The sequence below is a fragment of the Caenorhabditis remanei genome, chromosome III, assembly GCF_010183535.1.
Source record: "Caenorhabditis remanei strain PX506 chromosome III, whole genome shotgun sequence".
In the NCBI taxonomy this organism is placed as follows: domain Eukaryota; kingdom Metazoa; phylum Nematoda; class Chromadorea; order Rhabditida; family Rhabditidae; genus Caenorhabditis; species Caenorhabditis remanei.
The window spans coordinates 9,729,067-9,749,238 of NC_071330.1; the positions used below are offsets into that span (position 1 = coordinate 9,729,067).

The window sequence follows — 20,172 nt, forward strand, 5'->3', positions numbered from 1 at the left end:
GAACTTCTTTCGAACATTAGCTCGACTTCGTAAAGTAGATTTTGTATAGAGAGAGATTCAAGTAGTAGACATACTTTGAAACAAAAAAAGTGGCAGTGAATGGTTTATTGAATAAAAAACGACTAGACGATAAAAGACTAATAGGTCTTCCTGAGTGTTTACTTTCTGCGGGTTCCGTCCTCGAAAAAGACTCCTCCGTCGATGGCGCAGTACTTTGGACAGATTCCCTTCTCTCCAGATCCTCCAGATTGTCCTGGTTGTCCTGGGGCTCCTGGGTTTCCGTCGGATCCTGGTTGTCCTGGTGCTCCGGATGGTCCCTTTGGTCCTGGGGCTCCTGGTTGTCCTGGTCCTCCTGGGGCTCCTGGAGATCCGGCTGGTCCTGGTGGTCCTTGTGGTCCAGCTTGTCCTGGGGCTCCTGGAGAAGACTCAGATTGAGCATCAGATCCTGGTTGTCCTGGGGCTCCAGCTTGTCCTGGGTTTCCTGGGGCTCCTGGGGCTCCCTTTGGTCCAGCTGGTCCTGGGGCTCCGGCTCCTGATCCTTGTCCTGGGGCTCCTGGAGCTCCGGCATCTCCTTGTGGTCCTGGGGCTCCTGGAGCTCCAGCTGGTCCTTGTGGGCATGGTTTGCATGGTGGTGGAGTGATTGGCTCACATGGTTGTGCTGGTGGGCGTCCTGGGTTTCCTGGAAGTCCAGCGGCTCCTGGACGTCCTGGTCTTCCTGGCTTTCCTGGAGTTCCAGCTGGTCCAGCTGATCCTGGAAGGCAGCATCCGGAGCATGATCCTCCTTGGGATCCGTGGTTTCCTTGGTCAACAGCCTCATCGGTTCCGTATCCAGCTTGACGGGCGAAACGGGAAGCATTCTTTGGAGATCCACGGATGTGGTTCACCTCAGCGAAGATGTCACGAGCAGAGTGCTTACAGAATTTGATCTCATGGTTGATTTGGGTCTTGATTCCATGGACGTAATTGTAAACCATTGGAAGCGTGATGCATAGCTAAAAAAAATTTTCTTAGAGACTGATTTCGTCTAAAATTTGTCTTACGGAGAACACGGCAACAACCGAGAAGGTAACAGCCGAGTAGGCGACAAAGCGGTAAGCGTGAAGACGTTGTTGCTCCTCCATTGCAATGAAGATTGGGCAAATGCGCAATTTCTGTGTCCCCCACTTTTCATTATATACTTTTCAGTTCCGTTAAACTGTAATGTTTAAGTTTACACTCAAATAGTTGTAGGCGGAGTATAGATTAGGTTTAGCATTTGAAAAAAAAAATGAAGACGAAGGCTGTTCAGAAATCGTTTGTTCCTTTGCTGTCGAATCGCCTCGTATCATCTTATTTTCATGGCGCTATTGGCATTGAAACCCTAAGAAATAGTGGAGAAAAAGAAGAGATTGTAAGAAAAGAGGAAGTGATTTAGAATTAGCTGCATAAGAGATGGCAACCAGAGGCCACAAAGAAAAATGACCATGAACTGTTGGGTTGATAGCGAAGTCTTGACTGATAAACTTTAATTGGGTTACTGTTTTCACTTCAGCTAAAAAGAAAAGGTTTTGTATAGTGAACTATGTGCTGTCTGGTCTGAAAAGAGCGAGAAGAAAGCAAGATATCAATTACTACCAGAAGTCTACACGGATCGCTCAATCCTTTTGCAGTTTGACTGTCAAAATGTGAACATGGAAGTAGAGTATCAGTGTCTCCCCTGGTTCGAGTTGTTGCTTATAAGTACTGTAATCTGTCGTGGTTGTGAGAAAGGTAAAGATAGAAAGATAAAGACATACGATTTTTTGAAAAATAAAGATAACCCTAAAATTCATAGAATAATATATGATTCAATTTTTAGATTTGAGTAAACACCGGAATTGCTGATATCTTTTGTCATCTAGAACTTCAGAAATATTCAGTTTAGACTGTGTTTCATATTGACAATTATCATGTTCTTCTACATTTGATTCACAAATTCTTAGATTTTTACAATACTTCATTCAAACAATTAACCCTCGATAACTTCCACAACGACCTTCAAGTTTTCTTTGTCTCTTTAACATTCAGTTTTCTCTTGAATTATGCTTCACGAATTTGTCTTTTTGTAAACAAAGATGGGTGCTAAGTGGGAGAATGCTTTAGTGATTAGCCACCAACTTAACAGAATAAAACAGTTTTTTTTTCATGATGATCATTAATTCTTTTTTTTTTGTAGCGGCTACTTGAAAATCAATGACTTGCCAAACCAACGGCAGCTACTTTCACTTTTCGTGTCTCTTTCTTTTTTATGGCCCGATTCAACCGGTAAAGTGCTAAAAGGTTTCTGTGTTTTGAGAAGGAATTGTGGTATACTGTAAAGAAAAAGTGGAATTTAAATGCAAATCGTTTATTGAATCTAATGAAAGAATGGTTATCGCATTTACTTTCTGCGGGTTCCGTCCTCGAAAAAGACTCCTCCGTCGATGGCGCAGTACTTTGGACAGATTCCCTTCTCTCCAGATCCTCCAGATTGTCCTGGTTGTCCTGGGGCTCCTGGGTTTCCGTCGGATCCTGGTTGTCCTGGGGCTCCGGATGGTCCCTTTGGTCCTGGGGCTCCTGGCTGTCCTGGTCCTCCTGGGGCTCCTGGAGATCCGGCTGGTCCTGGTGGTCCTTGTGGTCCAGCTTGTCCTGGGGCTCCTGGAGAAGACTCAGATTGAGCATCAGATCCTGGTTGTCCTGGGGCTCCAGCTTGTCCTGGGTTTCCTGGGGCTCCTGGGGCTCCCTTTGGTCCAGCTGGTCCTGGGGCTCCGGCTCCTGATCCTTGTCCTGGGGCTCCTGGAGCTCCGGCATCTCCTTGTGGTCCTGGGGCTCCTGGAGCTCCAGCTGGTCCTTGTGGGCATGGTTTGCATGGTGGTGGAGTGATTGGCTCACATGGTTGTGCTGGTGGGCGTCCTGGGTTTCCTGGAAGTCCAGCGGCTCCTGGACGTCCTGGTCTTCCTGGCTTTCCTGGGGTTCCAGCTGGTCCAGCTGATCCTGGAAGGCAGCATCCGGAGCATGATCCTCCTTGGGATCCGTGGTTTCCTTGGTCAACAGCCTCATCGGTTCCGTATCCAGCTTGACGGGCGAAACGGGAAGCATTCTTTGGAGATCCACGGATGTGGTTCACCTCAGCGAAAATGTCACGAGCAGAGTGCTTACAGAACTTGATCTCATGGTTGATTTGGGTCTTGATTCCATCAACATAGTTGTACACCAATGGAAGAGTGATGCACAGCTGAAACCTTTTTTTTGTTAATTTGTCTGGAAACCTCTCAAAGAGAAACTTACAGAGAACACGGCAACAGTCGAGAAAGTGACTGCCGAGTAGGCAACAAAGCGGTAAGCCTGAAGGCGTTGCTTCTCGTCCATTTTCAGATGAGGTGTCTAACATGTCGTTGACGATTCCTTTTATACTACCTTTTCATGCCCAACCCCTTTTCTCTCTTTAGACGGTTTTACACACTATTTTGTGTAACCTCTACGGCAGAATCTTTATGAGAGAAATGTCCCTGAAAAATGGAAAAAAGGGAGAGAGAAAAAAGGAAGAAGTAAAAGAAAAAAGAGAAGATAAGCGATCAAATCGAAAACAGTAAACACTTCCGCATTACTACTAGATTACTACAAACATGATACCTACCTGATGATTTCTTTTTTTCAGAGAACTAGTAGCAGAAGGCACACGGTTAAATGAAGCACTTCATACTTGGGATCAAATTGAAAAATTGGCTGAAATTGGAAAAGAAGTTAATATTGAAGCAGTGCAGAAACGAATTATTGAAACAGAGAAGATATTATCGAAGATGAATAAAGAGAGAAATATGAAAAGCGCCAGAGTTGAAGTGCTTTCAGAGTTGATTACTGTGAAAAACACGAATTTGGAAACAATGAAAACAGAAGAAGAAGCATTGAAAACCGCTGTAGAAGCTATGGTTTCGGTGAGGATGTCAATAATGAACTTATTTCTTTCGAAAATGAAATTTGAAAAAGAAAAATTACTCGAAAATAGTGGCAATAGTACGACAGAACATGAGACAACGGTATTGTAATTGTGTTACGTAGAGTACATAATGGGTGCTAGTTTTCTGGAGAATTTCTTTCATTATTGTTCCCAATGGTTTATAATAAGAAATTAGCTTGAAAATATTTGAAAAGAAAAGACACTTCAATTGACAGAAACATTAGTCCGAACATTAGTCTCACATATTAGAAAACGTTTTTATCAGACTGATTTCAATTCAATATTTGAATAATTTTAGGCACCTCAAGAAGAATTCCGTCGATGTGTAGAGGAACTTCTGAAGTTCTCGAATGCGGATATCAAAAATCTCTCGAAAATAACGAAGCCATCTGTTGGAATACGTCTTTGCTGTGAGATGCTTCGAACCATTTTTGAGCCGAATTTCAAACCAAGTCAACTGATTCTCTTGTTTTTTTTTACTAAAAAGTGATTCATTTTCAGAACGACACGCTGCAGAAACGTGGCAAGAATCTGTGAAATTCGTAAGCGAAAAGTCATTTTTCATCAAACTGGCCACTTGTGATGCTGATATTTTGAGTGTGGATCAAATGAAAATACTGAAAAAATATGTGGAAAGAGCTGAATTCAATGCGAATAAAATAGAACACGAATCAATTGTTTGTGCTTGTCTCTGCAGATGGATTAGTGCATTTTTAGAATTAGCTTGGTGAGTTTGATGGGCGGAGTTACAGTACTTCTTTTTATGAGAGACATACAATTTCAGCACTTTGCGAGTAATGGAAGAACAAGTTGAAGAAAGTAAAGAACTCCGTGAGCAAATAAAACAAACTGAAGAAAAATGTGAAAATGAAACAAATGAAATGCAACAATTGAAGAATGATGTAGAGAAGGTATTATTTTTTCTTACACTTACAATATGAATATGAGAATAATTCGAAATTGAACAAAAAGAAGGTTTCAAATTGTTTTGAAAATTAACGAAGGCGAGTAAAATGCGATCCTAGTTTTGAGATTATTCGATTTCCAAATGTCTCGATTCGAAATATCTAGGAAAACAACTAATTTCAGCTAACAAATTTGATTCGAGAGAACGAACAAACTCTGGCAAATGATAGAAGATTGTGTGACTATCGTTTACGTAGTGGGGATCTATTGACTGCTTTGGAACCACACAGAAAGCAATGGAAGTCTCAATTGAAGCAGAATGAGAAAAAACAAAACGAACTGATTGGAAACACACTGCTTTTTTCCATTCATAGATCTCATTTATTGTGTCAAGAGAAAACAGTTTCATCCGTAAGTTTCGAAACGAAGAGTCACTTGAATCCCTTTGAATTTCAGATGTGTATTTCCATGTGTTCATCTCATCTGAATTCAGTTTCCGTTCCATTTGATTCATCTGTTGCTACGCCTTCCAACGCGATAAACAGGATTATTCGTAATCTGAAAACATCACGAAAGTTCTGTTTATTCATTAGCTCATCTGAATCTCTTCTTCTTAATTTACGGACAGTCTTACCGAGTGCCACGTATCTTGATATGAGCATGCTTACGTGGAAAGATTCACAGATATCACTATTACTTCCGAAACATATTTACTCAATTGTTCCAACTGTTTTCTTCAATATAACTGAAGCTCCACCACCGGAAATGTACGAGATTTTAATGAAAAGCGAGGAAAGAGAAGTTTGTTATCACAATAAGTCATATGAGCTACCAGATGACATCTTATTTGTTTTCGTTGCAAAGAGTATCAGTCATATACCGGATCAGATTAAAAAATTGGTAAATTTTGGAGATTTTTTTATAATTATTGGTGACATTGTTTCAGATGGAAGTTATTGTTGTTTCTAGCAACTTGGATCCTATTGATGATGCCGAAAAAACTGAAAGGTACATATTTTGTTAGACGGAATATCCCGACATAATATAAATTTAGGAACGAGCTTGCAAGTCTTCTGGGGGAATTCACAGCAGCCGATATCTTGGAATCAAAAGAGTTGTCAAGAAAAGCTATGCAAATGGCAACATCCACTTGAAACTGGATTCATGTTGAATAACATTTATAGTAGAGGAAATTTGTCCCAGAATAAGCATAATATGAAATAAAATATGAAGAGAAAATAATTTAAAAGCGAACAGTGGAAAGCAACGTTTTGAATGGAAATTTAGTTAGGTTAGCAGTTGGTGGAAATCAATGAACTGGGTAATTATTCAATCATAAACATATTATGAAATAAAGTAAGAATAGAAAATAACTTAAAACTGAGCAGTGAAAAGAAATTTTTTGAATGGAAATTGAGTTAGGTTAGCAGTTGATCGAAATCAGTGAACTGGGCAATTATTCAATCATTTCGACATCCTCGTTATTTTGTGTTTCTTTTTGCAAGTCCTCCCACTTTTTCTGACGTCTCCGCATTTTTTCCATTGAAGCTGTTACACCGCCGATTGTTTCGTCAAACATTTTTTGAACCTGCAAAATCGCGAAATTGTCGAAATGATAGTTCTTGTATGTCTTACAATATCAGTGTTATCGACGAATGATTGAACAGAGTTCACCATAAGTTCTCCATCAAGTTCTTTTGAGTTTCGGTCCATGAACACTTTTTCAAGTTTGATCAATTGTTTGGCAGTCTCCATAACTGTAGTTAGTGTACGGTCAATTTCATCGCAAACAGCATGAAAGTCATTAGCTGCCCGCTTGAATTGTGCTCTGTCACTTTCATTCACATTTTTTTCTTCTCTTTGCCTCACAAGGTCAGCACCACGCTTGTTCATTTCCTGAAATAAGTTTTACGAAAACCAGAAATATAAAAGAAAAACTTACCACCACCGAATTTCTCAAATCCTTTTGAACTAAATTGCGTACTAAATCTACTGGATCTTGTACCATTCTGATTTGTTCCTCATTTGGTTTCAATGGCTCTTTACTATTTTGCGCAGCAGTGGCTCCACCAACCGCAGAGCTTGATGCCGCAGAAGGTGGAGGTTGAATAGAAGAAGGAGGCTGCTGACTAGCTGGTGCTTGAATTGATCCTGGAGCAAAAGCTGATCCCGGTTGAGCAGACGAAGGTGCTTGTGCTGATCCAGGTGGTTGCACAGATCCAGGCCCATAGCCTTGAACAGATTGTGGGCCACCAATGACACTATTCGACGGAGGGGCCCCGAGTGATTCTGGTTGTTGGATAGATCCTGGGGCAAGAACCTGTAACTGTAGCTTTAAAATAACCGACATGTTTCAATTAGTTTACCGATCCAGGTCTTTGAATACTCGTCGGTTGTTGCACGGACTGTGGACCACCATGAGAATTATTAACATGCTGTCCTTGTTGAGACCCTGGACGAGATGGTGTTTGTTGTGGTTGGAGATGCAGTGGATATTGTGGTTGACCACCCATTGAATCCATCTGGTTGCTTGGTGGTCCCCCTCCTGTGGTTTGCAGATTAGGTGGAACTGATGCAGGAGGGGCAACAGATGCTGGACGCGAGATATGATGTGCAGGAAGAGACATCGGTTGCTGTAATGGGAGAGTTTTCTTCATTCAGAAAAATCGGATTCACATACATTCATTCCCATTTGTTGATGCATCATTTGTGGTGTGGCTGGGTTGCCAGCTGGGACTGATCCAGGAGCATTAAGCTGCGATCCAACTAATGGAGATCTAGGCTGCATATGACCTGGTGGTTGAAGATGTGGATGCATCTGAAGATGAGACCCTCCAGGTGATCCACCTGGAGCGTGTTGTTGCATCTGTGGTGTCCGAGCACGTTGAAACTGCTGAAAATCTTGGAAAACCTGTTTACCTGTTTATGATTTTTAAACTAACCCCCGTGGGCTGCACTTGTTGCTGCATCTGTCTCTGATGCATTTGCTGTTGTTGCATATGTTGCTGTCTCATCATATGCTGCTGTTGTTGTTGAAGAATCATCTGGAAACTATTAATTCGTTAGAAAATGATGAAAGAAGTATTTCAAACCTGTTGCTGCTGTGCAGTCAAGTTCGGTTGCTGTCCCTGCCCTGACATATTTTGCTTAATAGTTCTGTAAACTTGTAAAAATAGATCTTTTTTTTGATCACAAGTAACTGATATATCAAAAGAGTGAAAAACTCTGTTAAAACAAAATTAACAAGTGAAACGATTTAAGGCACTTCAAGATTTCAAGCGTAATTCAACGAATTGAGTAGATTCAAGCTGTTGTACAAATAAAAATGGGTAAAAATTGTGAGTTTGAAGCTAAATTTTTACAATTAAAGCCTACAAAATTTGCTATGAACAAAAAAGAACTGAAATTTGTTCAATTGAACCAGTGGTCCCATTGACATTCTTCTTTCCACTCGGTGACACATTTGAAGCACCAATCCATGCCACATGAAGTGCAGTGAATGTGGGCGCATCCACCGTTCCTTTCGGTTGCTGCATTACATCTTGGACAACGTCTAAAATTAACTATATAAAATAAAGAAAATCATCAGCGTCTATAAACTTACCTAGTTGTTGCATCAATTGTTATTTTTGTCAAATCATCATCACTTTGACATGTACACTCTCGTTCCGTACATTTTCTGAAAGAACTCAGATAACACAATTTATATTATTTTCTTCGGTGGAGTAACTCACCTACAAAAAGTGAAAAAACAATCTGGGCATTGAGATCTCCCATCATCGTCATATGGTTCCCAGAAAAAGCTTTGTCCACATGCAGCATTGGGGCATGTCACTCCTTCATCATCAATGGAAATAAGCCGTTCAGTTGCCTTTCGTTGATATTCACTGTATGATGATTGCCCCATGATATGAAAATGATGAACGTCTTTCACAACTCCTGAAATCTGATTTACTTGTTTCGATCTCAAAAATTTTGTGAAAACATACGATTACAACCTGGATAGACGCATGAAGTAGTGAACCCATAAGGCGGACGGTTGGTGAAACGAAACTCTTCTAACGTACTGAGTAAGTATTCCTGTGAACTACATGGGACTATCTCTCATGAATGGAAATTGACTCACTTTGAAACAGTTTTGACAGATAATGTGATTGCATCCGAGATCAATTACAACTTTATCTTTTCCATCACAAACACAGCACTCTGTCATTTGCCAATTTCCTCGAACGTGTGTTAAAGCGGCGGCCAAATCATTACACTTGAGGCACTTGAACTTGAAATCAGCGAAAAGTCCCGGAGCAAAGCAATTTTCACATGTAACTTGTATCCTCTTGCTGTGGAAACATATATGAAAACCGTTTCAAACTTGTTGCCAACCTTTTTAAAACATCTACCCAATTCTGCGGTTCTGATTTAACCAAAACAGAGGTAGATGCACAGTTCTGGCAATAAACTCGAAGTTTCCCTCGCTGAACGTCATCACATTTCTTGCACCAGACATAAAAGCTTCCTAAAATAGATGTGTCGGTAATTTTGTTGTTACTATCAAATTTCGAATTTGTCAGCTGAACAAGATTTTTGGGTCGCAGAAACATGATTTGTCTGAAAAAGCTAAATTAAACAATTGAATTTACTGAACTGCGTTACGTTGCTGGGGTTAACGATAGATCTTTCATAAACGTTGATTTGGCTAGCTTCTTTCCACAAAAAACCACTTCCAACTCTTCACTGGGAATATTCGTTAACTTTTCTACATTCTTCATAAGTTCGGCAATATTTTCATTATTATCAACCTGAAATGCGTTTCGTGTTCATGATTGTTTGCGGAACCTACGTTTAAAGTAATATTTCGTCGCTGATCCATTTTTCTGTCTTGCAGAAGTATTGTGACGACATTCGGCATACCTTAAGTTGTTCACCAGAAAAGTGGAATTTGGCTCGGCGGCGAGAGAGTGGGGAGTGCGAGAGAAAAATACAGTTTGCTTGCGGGGACTAACATTCGCTGGAAAAGTTTAGTCCCCCACTTTCAGTTGCGCTCTACGGACTGCGATGCGTGTCGCGGTGCGGCAAAACAAAAGCAGGGAATTTCAAATTCCGAAACCGTTATCGCTTTCCACGAAATCTTTTCATAATTATTTTAACTATTCTATCGTAATTTTTCAATTATTTCTTGTTTCAGAATGAAGTCCAGTACTTCAAAAGAAAAGTTATGCGGCGAAAATTCGCGGCAAATGTACAATATGATCATCAACTCACAAAAATCACGGTTCGATATTAAAGATATTGGTTGGTGAATAAACAATATGTATTTTGAACAAATGTCGTATTTCAGGAATGTTCCATCTAATCGATGAAATTGAACGGCTCCGGAAGCTATGGAAAGAGTCGGAAGAATCAAAAAAACGGTTGAATATAGAGATGCGAGAGACAGAAGAAGCTCTAGCGTACGTAACAGTTTCTTTAATTGAATATTTACAACCACAAGTTTTAGAAAAGCTCGAAAGAAGTTGGCGATGTTTGACATCGATGTGAAAGATACTCAGAAGCACATGCGCGCATTGATGGAGGAAAACAAGGCTTTGAAACTGGATCTGAACGTATATGAGACTCGCGAGAAACAGCTTAAAGATGCTATGAAAAATGGAATTTTCAACAGTCTCACTAAGGAGGACCGTGACCAGTTTCAGTTTCTTCATGAACCACTAGTTCGAACATACTCGAAACGGGTGCAACAAAGACATCCACATTTGATGGAGGAAACACAGGACGAGGAAGACGATAGTGAGGTTGATTATGACGTAACTGGAGACAGTTTTGAAGAAGTATATACTCTACGAAACGGTAGAGAAGTTAGAAGATCTTCAGCTGCTGGAAACCCAGGAGGTGCTAAAAGAAGAAGTGCATCGGCTCACGCTGCGAGCATTGCTGCCAACGCTAATTCGAAAAGAAGCAGAAGCCGCGTAATGGCGGCTACCATAGATGAAGAACCGGTAAGTGCCGACTATGGGTTTGTGGGTGTCGGAATAATTTTGAATTGTAAATATAACTATCTTCAGTGATGAGAATCATGCTAATCTTGAAGAGGCGCGTCCGCCTCAAGATCCATGTTGACAAAAACAAACTCTGAGAAGATAAGCAATCGGAAATTGCAAAAAAATTATTGACGCTCACGAAATCACTTTTAAAAAGTTATGCCTAGTTTCAGAATGAAGGAGGGACACCGCCGAAGCGCTATCGCGATGATGGGGCAGCGTCTCCAACACTTCATCAAGAAGTAACCACCACAACAACTACAACGACAACTACTGTTCAAAATTCTGCACAACCACGCATGTCTATACATCGCCAACTCACGAGAAGGAGTTTGAGCGTTGGGAGTATCCCATCCTGTGACCATACTCCAGGGCAGACGACTAATAACAACGGGATGGGAATGTCGTCGGCTATTTTAACCAAAAGTACTCTGGACATTCGTACTCTGAAACGTGGAACACCAGCCTGGACTAATGGAACTACTCGTGACATTGCAATGAGGCCACATTCGTTCGTAGAAGCCGGAATCAAAGCGGTAGGTTGAAAAAGCTCGAACGAGACTTATTACTTTGAAACTCTCAATTTTCAAGCTATTATCTTTCAGATGAGAAAATGCGATAAATGCGGAACTGCTTTGAAACTAGCAACATCTATGAAATGCAGAGATTGTCATCAAGTCGTTCACAGGAATTGTTGCAACAAGCTCCATCTTCCATGCATACCTCGACCAAAAACGATGATGACACCGAAATCAGCTGGGCGTGGGGCCAAAACGGGAGCTGGAGAATTCCGTCTCCAAGATTTTTGTACTGCCGCCAAACCCATGATTCCAGCTGTTGTTATTCATTGTGTCGTAGCTCTCGAAGCAAGAGGTTTGACTCAGGAGGGTATTTATCGTGTACCAGGATCGACTAGAACAGTTACTATGCTTCTTGATGAACTGAGGTCAAAAACTGTTCCCAATGTGAGCCTTCATGATGTTGAGGTTATCACAGATACTTTGAAAAGATTTCTACGAGACCTGAAGGACCCATTGATTCCAAGAACTTCTCGTCAGGAACTGATCGCTGCTTCGAATTTGTACTCAACAGATCCAGACAACGGCAGACTCGCCTTGAATAGAGTGATTTGCGAACTTCCACAAGCTAATCGAGATACGCTGGCTTATCTATTCATTCATTGGCGAAAAGTTATTGCTCAGTCTAATCGGAACAAAATGAACTGTGAAGCTATGGCACGAATGGTTGCACCAGCTGTAATGGGACATCCTATCAAGCAATCTCAGTCTCAAGCCATAGCTGGTCGGGATATGCAAGATTGTCATAGGGCAATTACCGCCCTGTTTGAGTTTGATGATGTAAGCAAATCTGTTTTGTTATTTTCTCACTTTTGATTTGCAGGTGTATTGGCAAAGATTCTTGGGAACATCAACATCATCACACGCATCTTCGAATCAAATAGAGAGTGCCCGTCACGAAAGTGTTGCTCTTTGCGATCGCAGCATTCTTGGACCTGTGACTACGTCGCCGGCTACTCCCCTGCTCTCTCGTTCTGCGATAGCAACACGAAATCGTGGAGCACATCTGTTGGGACCGATGTTCCACGATTAGTTCACGAGGTTTCGAAGTGCTACTGAAGAATGGAAAGATATCTAATCCTATCAACTTTGTTTATCACACGCATTAATATTATTTGTTACTTATTTCTGGCAACACTGTCGTTTTCCCGCTCTGCTTTCTCAAAAAACTGTCTCTATTCAATTTCTTTATAAAACCGTTCATAATTCTCTTTCGATTGTCGTTCACTCATTCCCTGTCTGAGCAGCAAATTTGTAAAATAAATGCTTATTAGATTTTCTACACCATCTAATTTCTGACACTTCGTCCATACGTTTTATGCATTCATTCTTGTTTGACCCTAATTCAATCCTCATTTCATATTTTAATAAACCTAAAATGACGAATTCGTCAGAGAACACTTCAAATAAACATTGATCATCCACAAGAAACGTGCATTTTCTCAACAACGGGACCAACATTTCCGTCGAATACGAGACCCAGAGAAACAGAAAATGAGCAGCCGCTCTACATTTTGTCAGTATCTTGTTTTCCTGAATTTCTTTCTGGCTTTTAAAAGCGCTTTTGCAGTCACTTTATTAAGCGTTAAAAATTTTCCTACGGAAAAAATTAGAATCGGTACTAAACAGAAAATGCCACACACCGAAATTTAACCCCTATAGGGCCCCTAATTCACAGACATCGAACTATGCTCTCTAAACAGACGTACTCACCACCTATTTCGATAACACATTTTCGATCTACTACCGAAGTTAATCTCTGAATCTTGGCGCGAGAAATCAAACAAACAAGTTACAGATGTCGTTCAGATCACCTTGCTTCATTCTTCTGGTTGTTTTCATAAAAATATACGTTTTTAATAATGCTTTGTTTTGTGGAATATGATAATTACATTTTCTTTCAGGAAGGATGGCTCAGCGGCATGTCAGCGTCGGATGCTTCTCTACTTTCAGTGAAGCCGAAGCTAAGGTGAAATTATAGTTTTTAACTCTTTTCGTTCGTCTAGCCACAAGCACAAGTCACTTTTAATCTAGCTAAATTAGTCAAAAACTCTAAACGTGCTACAAAAAGAGCACATAACACAAACATAAGCACCTCCGTCTGACTGATAACTGTGCCAATCTTGATAATACCGCCCATAGAACCATCGCAGTTTCGATCATAATAAAAACTCTGCAAAATACAAAAGATTTCTGTTCTCCCTTTTGTTGCCCGCTATTCCTCTTTTTCCAACAAAACGACACGTTTCAAAAAGGACCTGCTGTTGTGTAAACAGTTCATTTTTTGCAGCCAGTTTCCAGGCAGATTCAGAAACTAGCAGAAGTTAGATATTCTAGAAATGACCCCTTTTCCGGTGAGTACTTAAGTCTTCAATTATAATTTATGCTCGTGATCTTGGTATCATATTTTTGGACGGATTTTCTGTAAAAAGTGACGCCATTTCCTAAAGAGTCAACTGTTTGACCGCAAAAACAATGAGTCGTAAACTACAAAGACTAAGATCAAAATGCTCGTCTTCTCCCAACCAGCCACCCACAGAAGTGCAAATATCGAAATTGTGGGAATGACTCTGGCGGAAAAATATATACACAAATATGTATACAAGAAAAAGGCGAGGAATTCAGTGGGATGTCTCCTGTTTCATATAAAAGAAAGGAGCTGAGTCTAGAAGAACAGTTCTCGGAAATTGTAGAAACAGTTTATTGTTAAATCTCGATTAGCGTAATTTGAGCTGAATGCTATCCTGAACACTCTACGGATAATATTTTTCAAAACTTCTCGCTGTTACCGTATCACTTTTCAAATTTAATGATTTGCTTTCTGGAGCATCCCGTTGTCCATCGACCGTTTTAGTAGATTGTCTGTACAAATAAACAAGCGCCTGTCGTCTTGTTTCGTTTACGACCACCAAGATATCGATGAAAAACCAATGAAAAGAAAACAGTAGAATCTCTGCGTCTACTTCTTTTCGTCCCGAACCTAGGACCGCCCATATAAATAGAATCGCTGTTGCAAAAATAACAGTTTCTTCATTCCCGACTTTATTATATTCTTAGCTTCACAGACAGGATGCCGGTATGTTCATCTTTCGAAGTTAGATTTGCAACGTAGGCGTGCCAAGCGCGTACTGTATTTACGATTATGTGCCATTGTTATCTGTCCATTTGCGAAATTGTTATCATCACGTGATCAATGCGCTTTTCCATTTTTTTATCTCATCGCTCTCTCACACTCAATTTCTTCATCTTCTTTTTCTTCTTCTGCATCTTCGAGAAACTCTTTATCAGTTCAAATCGTTTTCGGTTTGAAAGAGTTGTGTAGTTCTGATATTCCCCCTGTGGCACTATGAACGTTTCGTTCTCTACTAGTTCGCTTTCTGTCTCGAATTCCAGAACGCGATTAATTTCGTTCCGTGAAACAGAACATGGTGATCAGAAGGTTGGTTTTAAATTCGAAAATTTGTTTCGAACGATGAAAAAAGCTTTTTTTCTTTTCCGAAAAAGGAACTACCAGACTACTATGCCGATAAGGTCTTCCTAGCTGAAGACTGTGAAGAATACATTTAATACGGTCATCATATGTAGTCTGTAGGTTGTGGTGTATTGGCTATTTTGTGTTCTCTGAACCTAGATTGGTATCTTGTGACCACGTGTACGTGGCCACCAATATAGTATGTGCTGGTGCATTAGGAAAGTTCGAGACGCAGAATGATCTCATGAAACGATTGGTGTCGCTTATAAAAGATGCAGGGTCGGAGACCGAGAAATAGTTGCATCTTTTTTCATCTTCTCATTGTGACAACTGCTGCGATCTGGGACCTCTTGGCAGCGATGTACTTTGAGCTGTTGACCATCTTTTTTTATTTTTCAACTGTTGATATTTTCAGTTTACTTGACTTACTCTGATCACTGGTCTACCGTAGTCATAAAAACAGTTGTTAAACAACTTATTGTTCACCAATAGCTAGGTCTACATCGGCAAAGTGCGATTTTCAATATATTTGTATGTATGCGTGAATGTATTTCCTTCATCCAGTTTTTCTTGTTGCCGATACCCGATAAGTCATATCTATTCTTCCGATCGTACCCGGCGACAGCTTCGTATCTCTTTGGTTCACAAGGATTTGTTACATCAGAAGTCGGATCACTTTTTATTTCTTTCAAAGACATCAACTTCTGATTTTCTTCCACTTTCATATTTTCTCAATTAAAAAAAAATTCAACTGAAAGAATAATTTCTAGAAATCGTAACAAAAATGACTCCGCAGCCTGTGCATCGTCTTCATTCTCTCGATCATAAAGCGGATGAGGTACAAAAACTATAAATTTAGCATGCGAATGGCTAAAAATGAAATAAAAACATTTATTTTTTCCAATTGAAAAACAAACAAATGATTCCTTTCAGAGCTCTGAAGAATGGAAAACTTCGACAAAGCTCGAAGCTCTCGGAACTATGGAGGGAGAGTTAGCTCACTTGCTTTCAACTTGCAAACCTGATAAACTTGCTCACAACAAAACTGAGCTATCTGGATTCCGTAACCTGTTCGCCCGTTTCCTTCGTGCTAAACCAACTGTCGACTGGTCTAAGATTGAGCCATTGCCAGAAGGGGCTATTCGTTCCTACAAAAGCGTGAGTATTTAAGATCCAATCGTTATATCTCAATGTTTTCTTTCAGCTTGGAACTGTCTCTGAAAAAGAGTTGATTGCTGCTCAACTTCGTAAGCTAGTTGTAGTGAAGCTCAATGGAGGACTTGGAACTTCGATGGGATGCAAGGGACCGAAATCCGTCATTTCTGTCCGTAATGATTTGACATTCCTCGATCTGACCATGCAACAGATCCAGGTATTTTGATTCATGATCTTTAATTAAAACTTTTTCTCAACTTTAGACTTTGAACAAAACTTACGGAGTTGATGTTCCACTTGTTCTCATGAACTCGTTCAACACAAACGAAGACACCCAGAAAGTTCTCAAGAAGTATGCCAACGTGAAGGTGAGCCAGGAAGATTTTTGAAAATACGTTTATGTTTCTGATTTCTAAAATATTTTATAACATGGAAGACGTGAAAACATTATGTATTACATAATTTTTCAGGTATCCGTTCACACATTCTCTCAGTCACAATACCCACGCATCAATCGTGAAACTCTTCTTCCAATTGTCAAATCATTGGAAGCAGACGACAATGAGTGCTGGTACCCACCTGGCCACGGAAACTTCTATGAAGCATTCCACAACTCGGGATTGCTCGACAAGTTCATTGCTGATGGCAAAGAGTATTGCTTCTTGTCGAACATCGACAACATGGGAGCCACCGTTGACCTTTCCATTCTCAACTTTGTTCTCAACCCACCATCCGATCATGAGGCTCCAGAATTTTTGATGGAAGTCACTGATAAGACACGGGCTGATGTTAAGGGTGGAACACTCATTCAATATGAAGGACGCCTTATGCTTCTTGAGATTGCTCAGGTGCCAAAAGACTATGTTGATGAGTTCAAGTCGATCAGCAAGTTCCGCATCTTCAATACCAACAACTTGTGGGCCAAACTTGGTGCCATGAAGAGAATAGTGACTGAGAACAAGCTCGAAATGGAAGTCATTGTCAATCCAAAACACCTTGATCGCGGTCTTGACGTCATTCAGCTTGAAACTGCTGCTGGGGCAGCCATCAAGTCATTCCGTGGAGCTGTTGGAGTCAATGTGCCACGTTCCCGTTTCTTGCCTGTCAAAAAGACCTCCGATCTTCTGCTTTTGATGTCGAATCTGTACGATATTGATAATGGTTCACTGACACTCTCTCACCAGAGATCTTTCCCAACTACTCCATTAGTGAAATTGGGATCATCCTTCGATAAAGTCAAGGACTACTTGGGTCGCTTCAATGGAATCCCAGATTTGCTCGAGTTGGATCACTTAACTGTGTCTGGAGACGTCTGGTTCGGTAAAGACGTGTCGTTGAAAGTATGAAAATTATAATAGTTGGACAACAAATTTATTTGGATTTTCAGGGCACTGTCATCATCATTGCTAATCATGGAGATCGTATCGATATTCCACCGGGATCAATTCTGGAAAACAAGATTGTCTCTGGAAACTTGCGTATTCTGGAGCATTAGGAGACTGCTCACCGTTTCATTCCTTCTTCCTATATTTGAATTGTTCGTTTTTGCCCTCTTCCATCCCAGTTATTACTAGTTTCTTTAACTAATATTTGAATAGCTTCTCAAATTTTTATTGCACCTTTTTCTTATCTTCACCTCTAATCGTAAATTGTATATATTTATTGCAACTCGGTATAATAGTAATGGTAGTAAAAGTTCTTTACGTATAGTATTTGGATCCGTCCTTGTTTTGTTTTCTGTTTCCGGATGTTGGAAGATGCTTCCTCGGAGAGCAAACGCACACACTTTTGTGCACCATTGAGCACAGTGAGTCATTGAGAGAAGAAGTGAGAGATAAAGAAAATGAGTGTGTCCAATGGCTTTCTCTCTGTATTTTTCTACGCGGTTTGTTTGCTTTTTCGACAGCAATGGAGAATCCAGAGACTATTTTCTGTTCATTTTATGTAAATATAGGTTTTTTCTCATCGATTGACAGTGAAGGATCCTGCATTGACTAGTTATGGACCTACCCACGAAGAAAACTTGCCTATTCACGAACGCAAAATAATGCATTTTTATGGCACAAAAATGCATTAAATTGCATTCGTGAAAAGAATTAAATTGCATTCAATGGTACAAGTTTTCTTCGTGGGTAGGCCCATCAACGAATTTTTCCTTTTTGGCATTTTTGCTATTTAGCTGATGTTGCCACCTCTTACTTGTAAGTTATCTGATCCCAAAAGAATGGAACCTGATAGTGAATTATTTATTTTTGTTCGATAAAAAAGAAAGTTTTCATTTGATATGGATCGATGGAATCTACCAGAACCCGGTTACAGTATGACAACAGACATTCTCGTGATCACAGGTGACAAATATATTAAAAATAAACACAATAGATTGATTGTTTCGCAATTTTTGCTTTATATTGAATGACTCATATTTTTCTTTCTTCTAGCATACTGTCTTAATTTCACTCAACAACAAACAGACATACTCAAATATTGTAAGAAGTCATCAAGAGATTAGTCATTGCAGGAAGTAGGAAATCCCTAAAATCATCGTTCAAACCTCTCTTCATCAAGGAACTATAGAAAAGAAGAGAGTTTTAGAGAAAGCAAAAACGAAAAGTTTTCATTCATAGATTCTTCACAAACAATTATACCACTACCACAACTACAACCACTTCTTCTTGTGTCGACTGCGAGACGACAGCCATTAAGGGCGGTCGTTCCACCTCTCACTCTATCTGCGTCTATTACATTTGTTCAGTCTTCTACCATTTTTTCCGTATCTTTTTTGCCGTCTTGGACTGGACAGAGGGGACGCTCGACCCACTGCCGCAATCAAAAATGTATGAGTCACTCAAGGGCCTAATGTTTCTTGTTATGTTGATTAGAATTCTGAATATGTTTCAATATTTTCTTTTCTTTTTTCGTATATCAAGATTTTCAAAACACACTTATTCTGAAAGTTTCAATACAGATACCCTAATCTGGACAACTTAGGCGTTACATGTTATACTGTGTTGTCGCAGATCGTGAACAAATACCTTTACCGTAATGTTAAAGGCACATTCCCCGATATCCTAACTTCGCATCGTGACCACTTGGCGGCAAATTCGAAAGTTGAAATTACTCATCGTTTTAAACCAGAGTTGTATATTTTTCATGTGCTTCATTTTTTCCGCTTTCAAAGCTTTTCTCAGTTTTGTCCATCTGCTTGCAAAACAATCACTTGAGAAGATTAAGTTTTGATTCTATTCAATTGTGTACTACCGGAAAGAAATCTCAGCTTTCTCCTGTCGTTCTCATTCATTTTTTGTTTCTGTTTCATTTCTTCAGTTTTCTGGAGTGTCCGCGCCGCCCGGGAAATGCCTCTCACGGGATGTTTGCTGGTTACACCCGTTCCGTTTTCCTCTTATTTCCTGTTAACTACAGAACTGAGATCAAAACGGGCAGCTTTCGACGATAATCCACATAATTTTTTATAATGTCCCATTGAGAATTAATATTCCTGGAGTACTTTTATTGCTTCTGGTGTCGAATTTCTACAACCACTCTTCATTCCAAAAACTTTATTCAAACTTTTGCAGTACTTTTAGCCATAGACAAATAAATAATTTCATACAAAAAGCGTTGTCATGAACTTTCAAGTCAAAATAGGCTTACATCTAGATGTATGCGCTTTGAAATCGCACTCATCATTCAAAGATTCACTTATAAATCCATCACCCATCTGTTCACTCGTTTCTCTCATTTTCGTGGCTATCTTCCTGAATATATTCCAATTTTTCTGGTCATTATCGCTGAAGAGACGGCACATTCTGCGACTAGATCGGTGGAAAAAGAGTCAGCAGAAGTTTAAAAAAATTTCTTCTCGTCTATTTATTTGTCGAACCCATTCATATTTTTGCTGGCTACTCTCCTCGATAAGCAGTGTAGAAGAGCTTTACTTTGAAACGCTTTTCTCATTCTCATGTTATTTTTATTTCATCTCCTTTTGAATTGATCGACAAGAAAGTAGAAATCATGACTTTCTAATTATTAAAACATGAGACACAGAGAAAACGAGCACGGTCTGATAACGAG

General features: G+C 40.0%; 7 protein-coding genes across 7 annotated transcripts; 3 read left to right on the plus strand and 4 right to left on the minus strand.

The window, feature by feature from the left end:
- Positions 1–158: 158 nt before the first annotated feature.
- GCK72_010355 (uncharacterized protein) lies at positions 159–1,121 on the minus strand (the record flags this gene model as incomplete). The annotated part of the gene is made up of 2 exons (XM_003110775.2): positions 159–992; positions 1,041–1,121. The coding sequence occupies 2 exons, from the start codon at positions 1,119–1,121 to the stop codon at positions 159–161; spliced, it is 915 nt and encodes a 304-aa protein (XP_003110823.2).
- A 1,277-nt stretch (positions 1,122–2,398) lies between these two features.
- Positions 2,399–3,366, minus strand: GCK72_010356 (uncharacterized protein; the record flags this gene model as incomplete). Its single annotated transcript, XM_053727819.1, has 2 exons — positions 2,399–3,232; positions 3,286–3,366. The coding sequence occupies 2 exons, from the start codon at positions 3,364–3,366 to the stop codon at positions 2,399–2,401; spliced, it is 915 nt and encodes a 304-aa protein (XP_053587396.1).
- A 431-nt stretch (positions 3,367–3,797) lies between these two features.
- Positions 3,798–6,015, plus strand: GCK72_010357 (uncharacterized protein; the record flags this gene model as incomplete). Its single annotated transcript, XM_053727820.1, has 8 exons — positions 3,798–3,932; positions 4,254–4,407; positions 4,457–4,682; positions 4,740–4,866; positions 5,045–5,272; positions 5,318–5,761; positions 5,808–5,869; positions 5,916–6,015. 8 exons carry the CDS (start codon positions 3,798–3,800, stop codon positions 6,013–6,015), a joined length of 1,476 nt encoding a protein of 491 aa, XP_053587397.1.
- A 302-nt stretch (positions 6,016–6,317) lies between these two features.
- GCK72_010358 (uncharacterized protein) lies at positions 6,318–8,001 on the minus strand (the record flags this gene model as incomplete). The annotated part of the gene is made up of 7 exons (XM_003110976.2): positions 6,318–6,449; positions 6,497–6,757; positions 6,804–7,181; positions 7,228–7,494; positions 7,542–7,754; positions 7,804–7,905; positions 7,954–8,001. The coding sequence occupies 7 exons, from the start codon at positions 7,999–8,001 to the stop codon at positions 6,318–6,320; spliced, it is 1,401 nt and encodes a 466-aa protein (XP_003111024.2).
- A 271-nt stretch (positions 8,002–8,272) lies between these two features.
- On the minus strand, positions 8,273–9,627 carry GCK72_010359 (uncharacterized protein; the record flags this gene model as incomplete). The annotated part of the gene is made up of 7 exons (XM_003110816.2): positions 8,273–8,414; positions 8,466–8,540; positions 8,596–8,800; positions 8,851–8,941; positions 8,988–9,198; positions 9,242–9,466; positions 9,512–9,627. The coding sequence occupies 7 exons, from the start codon at positions 9,625–9,627 to the stop codon at positions 8,273–8,275; spliced, it is 1,065 nt and encodes a 354-aa protein (XP_003110864.2).
- Positions 9,628–10,044: 417 nt separating this feature from the next.
- GCK72_010360 (uncharacterized protein) lies at positions 10,045–12,507 on the plus strand (the record flags this gene model as incomplete). Its single annotated transcript, XM_003110842.2, has 6 exons — positions 10,045–10,150; positions 10,197–10,308; positions 10,356–10,854; positions 11,070–11,432; positions 11,502–12,254; positions 12,298–12,507. 6 exons carry the CDS (start codon positions 10,045–10,047, stop codon positions 12,505–12,507), a joined length of 2,043 nt encoding a protein of 680 aa, XP_003110890.1.
- A 3,223-nt stretch (positions 12,508–15,730) lies between these two features.
- On the plus strand, positions 15,731–17,596 carry GCK72_010361 (uncharacterized protein; the record flags this gene model as incomplete). Its single annotated transcript, XM_053727821.1, has 6 exons — positions 15,731–15,784; positions 15,880–16,104; positions 16,151–16,318; positions 16,365–16,469; positions 16,572–17,441; positions 17,489–17,596. 6 exons carry the CDS (start codon positions 15,731–15,733, stop codon positions 17,594–17,596), a joined length of 1,530 nt encoding a protein of 509 aa, XP_053587398.1.
- Between the last annotated feature and the right edge of the window lie 2,576 nt (positions 17,597–20,172).